Below are 7,184 nucleotides of genomic sequence, written 5' to 3' on the forward strand. Positions count from 1 at the left end.
AAGATTGAAGTTGCCAAGGGCTTCATTCTTCTTGGATCGACTATCAACAATCATGGAAGCAGCAGTCAAGAAATCAAACGACATATTGCATTAGGCAAATTTGCTGCACAAGACCTTCTTAAAATGTTGAAGAACAAAGATGTCAGCTTGAGGACTAAGATGTGCCTGACCCAAGCCATGGTATTTTCAATAACCTCATATGCATGCGAAAGCTGGACAGTGAATAAGGAAGATCGTAGAAGAACTGATGCCTTTGAGTGATGGTGTTGAGAAGAATATTGAAAGTACCATGGCCTGTGAAAAGAACCAATAATCTGTTTTGGAAGAAGTGCAGCCAGAGTGCTCCTTAGAGGCCAAGATGGCCAAACTTCATCCTTATACTTTGGACATATTGTCAGTAGGGACCAGTTGTTGGAGAAGCATATCATGTTTGATAAGGTAGAGGGTCAGAGAAAAAGAGGAAGACACCCAACAAGATGGATTGGCCCAGTGGCAGCATCGATGGACTCAGCGTAGCAATAGTAGTGAGGTTGGCCAGGATCAGGCAGTGTTTCGTTTTACTGTGCATAAGGTCTCTATGGGTCGGTACTGACTCAATGGCATCTAACAACAACAACAACATTAAATACGGTAAAGAGATAAAAGATTTTAGAGTTACTTAATTAAAAGATTAAATGAATTATGTTTTTGAAACTGCCATTCAATGAATTCAAAGAGGATTTTTTGTTACAAATATTTAAATAAAGGCAAAGATTCCTAATCCTAAGAAAAAGAAAACAGTGACTAAAATTCTTATTTGTGTGTAAGAGTATTTATGTAAATAGCATATTCTACATTGTAATTTTATCTCAAACACATCTGGTAATATTAATTTAATCTTCCTAAATACACATATACCTATTACTTTAATAAAGAGTAGGTAACTAAAAATAAAAGTAAAAAAAGTATTATTTTGACTTCATTCTTATATATCTCCTCAATAAACCTAATCAGATAATTTTTGATCCATAATCCAATAAAGTCTTTCTCAAAACCTGTTACCTGAATAGAGACAAAATGCATGGCTGCTTTCTGAAGTACAAAACTTGCAATTCTAACCCTCTAAAGTGAGAATTTTTTTTTTGTCAACTTTTTAAAAAAGGAAACAAAATTATTCAATCATGTAATAAAGTTCTGGATAAGGTACACAGCAATTTTCACAATGATGAAAAAGAGCTTATATACACTTTCTCTTCTAGATATATGGAAACGAAACAGGATAACAGATAGAAACTTCAATATGACATATATATATATATATATATATATATATATAGAGAGAGAGAGAGAGAGAGAGAGAGAGAGAGAGAGGGAGAGTTAGTTCTGATATGTTAGAGAAACATCAAAACATTAGAAGGCAGTCTGTGGCTCAGAATTAATCTCCAGACGTATTCAACACTTTCTGAAGGCAGAAGAGCTTTTTAATCGCATTCTTCATGTCCTTGTTTCTCAAACTATAAATAATGGGATTGAAGAATGGAGCAAGTACAGTAAACATTAGTGCAATGGCTGTGTCCAAAACTGGTGGGTAAGTGGTATTGAAACGCAAGTACATGAGAGACACACTGCCAAAGAATATTAGGAAGACAGTAAGATGACCTGCACAGGTAGAAAAAGCCTTTTTCCGACCTTCAGCAGAAGGTATCCTCAGAATCACAGTGAAGATCCTTATATAGGAGAGAGCAATGATTAGGACAGTAATGATGATGGCCACAGCATGAATTACATCCTCAATAAGAATCATGGAGGTGTCTGTACAGGCCAGGCTCAACACTGGGACCAAGTCACAGAAGATCTGATGGATTTGGTTTGCTCCACAAAAGGGCAGTGTGGAAATCATCACAATCTCAGGAAGTAGGATAAGAAATCCAAAAATACAGGAGCCTGCAGAGAGCTGAGCACACAGGTGTGGGGTCATGATCATTTGGTAGCGAAGAGGATTACAGATGGCAACATACCTGTCAATGGCCATGGTAATTAGTAAGATCCCCTCTGAATTTCCAAGAGAATGGAAAAAATACATCTGTAAGAGGCAGCCAGTAATGGAGATAGTCTTCTGTTCACGGATGAGGTTGGAGAGCATATTGGGAATGGTGGCTGTGGTATACCAGATCTCCATAAAGGAAAAGATACTGATAAAATTATACATGGGATTATGGAGACGGCTGTCCACCCTTACAGCAAAGAAGATCAATAGGTTTCCAATGACAATAAAAATATAGATGAAAAGTAAAGGAAAGAAATACAGGAGGCTTCCATCCTGTAGCCGGGGAAACACAGTGAAGATAAATTCAGTTACTAATGATAGATTTCCACTCTCCATATCACCAGCAGAGCTACCTGTGAATGTAAAAGAGGGCACACACCAGCTCATGAGGAAATACAAAAGACAACAAATAAGATATACAGTTTAATAATTCCTGTGGAAAAAGCTTAGAGTCTTTTGTCTGCTTGTTTGTTTTCTATTGTCACATTATTATTGTACATATGACCAATATTCCAGTTTTTCTCATCATTAATTCCTGCAGAGGATAACTACTTAAAATAGTGGTCTTCAGCTGATTTTAATGGTACAAACAAATGATAAATTATTTGAGTTTAGCTGCTAATGAAAGTATTTGTATTTATAATTTATACATATAATTTACACATGAGTCCTGGTGTGGCATGGTGGGTTAATATGCTGGACTGCAAAGTCAGTTTGAACTGCAAATTCAGTGGTTCAAGCTCACCAGACACTCCTTGAAAACCCTATATAGGGTTGGTATGGATCAGAACCAACTTGAGGGCACTTAACAACACAGCAACGACAAGTAAAATATACTACTACCTACTAGCTGATCCAAAGAAACCCTACAAAGGGTCACTGTGAGTTGGAATTGAGTCGATGACACTTAACAACTAACCCATTGACATCATGTTGATTCTGACTCATAGTGACCCTACAGGACATAGGGTCTATAGGGTTTCCAATGCTATAATCTTCACTGAAGCATCTCTCTCCCACAGTGTGGACAGTGGGATTGAATCACCGGTTAAGCACTGGATAGTAGGTGAGTGCTTAACCATTGCCACCAGGGCTCTTTACTATAATAGTTGTTGTTAGGTGCTATTGAGTTGCAACCCCATGCATAAAAGAACAAATCACTACCTTGTCCTCTGCCAGCCTCACAATTGTTATGTTTGAGCTCATTGTTGCAACTACTGTGTCAATCCATCTAATTGGAGGTCTTCCTCTTTTTTGCTGACCCTCTACTTTACAAGCATGATGTTCTTTTCCAGGCATTGGTTCCTCTTGATAATATGCTCAAAGTATGAGAAACAAAGTCTTGCTATACTCACTTCCAAGAAGCAATCTGGTTGCACTTTGTCCAAAACTGTCTAATACAAAATTTATGCATTTCTATAATAAAACCTTTTTAATGTAAGAAACTTAAAAAACACAAACAGAAGTGCTATTTTCCTTTCCTCATCCAGTAGCACCTTCTTGCACATTTCTCTTTGGAGATCTCCCTTCTAGAATGTAGCCTTTGGTCTACAATGGAATCTTGACTAAGCTCATTATTACCTAATTGTTATTGGTCAAATTCTAAATCTATCAAAGCCTCAACTACTCATAAGTAAAATGGTACTAATGGTGGTGGTTGTTTTTGTTAGTTGTTAAGTCAAATTCAACTCATGGTGACCCCGTATGCAGAATAAAACTTTTCCAAAGGGTTTTTAACAGCCATGACCTTGCAGAAGCAAACTGACAGCCCTGCGTTTTAAGTTGCTCATGAAAGTTTCAAAGTGCATAGCTTTGCAAAGTGAAGGCATAGCTGTTTTCCCCACCTAGGAACTCCAGATATTACTGATAATACATATCTAATAGGGATGTTCTGTCAGTTTGTCTAACTGTGGTAGCTTACATGTTGCTGTGAGAAAGAAAGCTATGCCACCATTCTTTCAAATACCAATAGGGTTACATATGGTGGACAGGTTTCAACTGAGCTTCCAGGCTAAGATGAACTAGGAAGGAGGACATGACAAACTACTTTTAAAAATATTGGCCAGTGAAAATTATATGAATGGCAGTGGGACATTGTCTAAAGATGAGCCCTTCAGGTTTCAAAACACTCAAAATACAACTAAGGAGAAGTTACCCCCTGAAAGTAGAGATGCCTTTAACATCTCTTTTAGGACCTTCATTTGCTGATGTGGCATGACTCAAAAGGAGAAAAAACAGCTGCAAATATTCATTAATAATCAGAATGTGGAATATATAAAGTACACATCTAGGAAAATTTGTCACAAGTTAAATGAAATGCCTAAAGATCTATATTATAGACATTAGTGAGAAAAAATGCACTGGTAATTACTTTGTATTGGCAAAACTTATTACCTACTATTCTGAGGATGACAAATTAAAGAGGAATGGTGTCGTATTCAAGGTCAAAAAGGACATTTCAAGATCTATCCTGAAATACAAAATCAATGGAAGCACAATACATCCATATGCCTGAAAAAAAGCTCAGAGTGTGGCGGCTCTGTATGATAAGCACTGGGCTGACAACCAAAAGATCCACAGTTTGAGCCCACCAACTGCTCTGTGAGAGAAAGATGAGACTTTCTGTTCCCTCAAAGATGTAAAGCCTTAAAGCCCCTATACAGGGTCACTATGGGTCAGAATTGACTCAACAGCACATAACAGCAACAACAAGAGAGACCAGTTAATAGCTCTATTATCCACTTTTATTCACCAATCACTAATGTCAAAGACAAAGACCTTGAAGATTTTTACCAACTTCATCAGTCTCAAATTGATTAAACATGTCATCAAAATGCATTGATAATTACTAATCAGTGGAATGACAAAATTAGAAACAGAAAAAGAAGGATTGGTAGCTGAAAAATATGGCTTTCATGATAGAAATAATGTCAAAAATTGCATGATAGTATTTTTCAAGAACAAAGATTTATTCATTGCAAACACCTTTTTTAAGAATGTAAGTGGCAACTATACATGGGTTCCTCACCAGATGAAACACACAGGAATCAAATCAACTACATCTGTGGAAAGAAATAACAGAAAAGTTCAGTATCATCAGTCAGAATAAGGCCAGGACTAACTTCAGAATGGACCATCAATTACTCATAAGCAAATTCAAGTTGAAACTGAAGAAAATTGAAGTTCATGAGACCTAAAGTATGACTTTGAGTATATTCCACCTAAATTTAGAGAACATCTCAAAAACAGATTCAAGATATTGAACATTACTGACTGAAGATCAGATGAGTTGTGGGAAGACATTAAGGGCATCAGACATGAAAAAAGTAAAGGCCATTAAAAAGAAAGGAAAACCAAAAAAGACCAAAATGAATGTGAGAAAAGACTATGGAAATGTAAGAACTGAAAAAGTAAAAAAGCAGAATAGAAGTTCTCAAAGGGCAGCTCAAGAAGACAAAGTAAAGTATTATAAACAAATGTGCAAAGACCTGGTATTAGAAAGCCAAAAGGAAAGAACACCACTGGTATTTTTCAAGATAAAAGAACTGAAGATAAAAATTTAAGCCTCTAGCTTCAACATTGAATAATTCTATGGACAAAATATTAAGTAGTGCAGGAAACCCCAAAAGGTGATGGAAAGAATAACTGTACTAAAAAGAATTGGTTGATGTTCAAATATTTCAGTAGCTGTTTAATAATCAAGAACTAATGTTATAGAAGGAAGAAGTTCAAGCTGCATGGAAGACATTGGCGAAATACAAGACTCCAGGAACTAAAGAATATAAATAGAGATGCTTCAACAAACAGATGCAATACTGGAAGCATTCAACAGTCTGCACCAAGAAATTTGGAAGTCAACTACCTGGTCAACTGTCTGTAGGAGATCCTTATTTGTGCCTATTCCAAAGAAAGGATGAGAGAAGGATGAGATTTTCTGCTCCAAGAAAGATTTGCAAACTCGGAAACTCTATACAGCTATGAGTTGGAACCGACTCAGACTCACAACCTCCAGCAACAACCACCAAAGAAAGGGGTTCCAACAGAATGCACAAATTATTGGTCCTGGTGTGGCACTGTGAATTAATGCACTGGGCTGCAAAGTCAGTTTAAGCCACAAGACTGGCAGTTCAAGCTCACCAGTGGCTCCTCAGAAACCCTATACAGGGTCATTATGGATAGGAACTGACTCAACAACAACAATAACAACTTAATCAATATAAAATACAATTAAAATATTTTTTGACAAAAATGTAAAATCAGTTACAGATAGAGATAGAGAACTGCCAGAATTTTAAACTGGATTCAGAAGAGGATGTGGAATGAAAAATATCATCGCTGATGTCAGATGTATCTTGGCTGAAAGCAGAAACACAAGGGAAATGTTTACCTATGTTTAATTGGCTATGCAAAGCCATTTGACTGTTCAGACTATAACAAAAATGAGAATTTGAGAACATTTAATTGTGTACATGTGGAACTGTACATAGACTAAGAAGCAGTCATTTGAACAATCTAAGGAGATACCATGTTTTGTTTTGTTTTTTTAATTCAGGAAGGGTGTGCATCAGAGTTGCATCCTTTCACCATATTTATCCAATCTGTATGCTTAGCACATCACTCTAGAAGCTGGACTGTATGAAGAAGAGTGCAGTATCAAGACTGGAAGAAGATTTATTAACAATATACAATATGCTGATGATGCAACCTTGCTTGCTGAAAGGAATAGATCTTGAAATACTTATTGATGAGGATCAAAGACTGCAGCCATCAGTATAGATTATTCCTCAAAATAAGAAAACCAGAATCCTCACAACTAGACCAATAAGCAACACCATGATAAAAGGAGAAAAGACTGAAGTTGTCAATAATTTCATTTTACTTGAATCTATAGTCAACACCCATGGAAGCAGCAGTCAAAAAATCAAAAGACGTGTGGGGTCCCCAGCCGGTCTCCTCCCTCCCTGCCTTCTTCAGATGGCAGCTGTTTTTACTAGACATGTGGCCAGAGACAGGATCACGTGGAACCTCGGCAACCTAAGACAGAGCCATTGCCGTGCTGCAATGAGTTTCGATGACAGGTAAGACGGAGGAATTCGCACTGACCGCCTAAGACAGGCAGCATCCCTTAAACAAATAATAAACAAGGGGGAATCTGTTG

General features: G+C 37.0%; 1 protein-coding gene across 1 annotated transcript; it reads right to left on the reverse strand.

The window, feature by feature from the left end:
• Positions 1-1,414: 1,414 nt before the first annotated feature.
• Positions 1,415-2,413, reverse strand: LOC102824064 (olfactory receptor 6K3-like). Its single transcript, XM_006861623.1, has one exon. It carries the CDS (start codon positions 2,411-2,413, stop codon positions 1,415-1,417), a length of 999 nt encoding a protein of 332 aa, XP_006861685.1.
• Positions 2,414-7,184: the final 4,771 nt, after the last annotated feature.

Source organism: Chrysochloris asiatica, unplaced genomic scaffold, assembly GCF_000296735.1.
Source record: "Chrysochloris asiatica unplaced genomic scaffold, ChrAsi1.0 scaffold00042, whole genome shotgun sequence".
Classification (NCBI taxonomy): Eukaryota; Metazoa; Chordata; class Mammalia; order Afrosoricida; family Chrysochloridae; genus Chrysochloris; species Chrysochloris asiatica.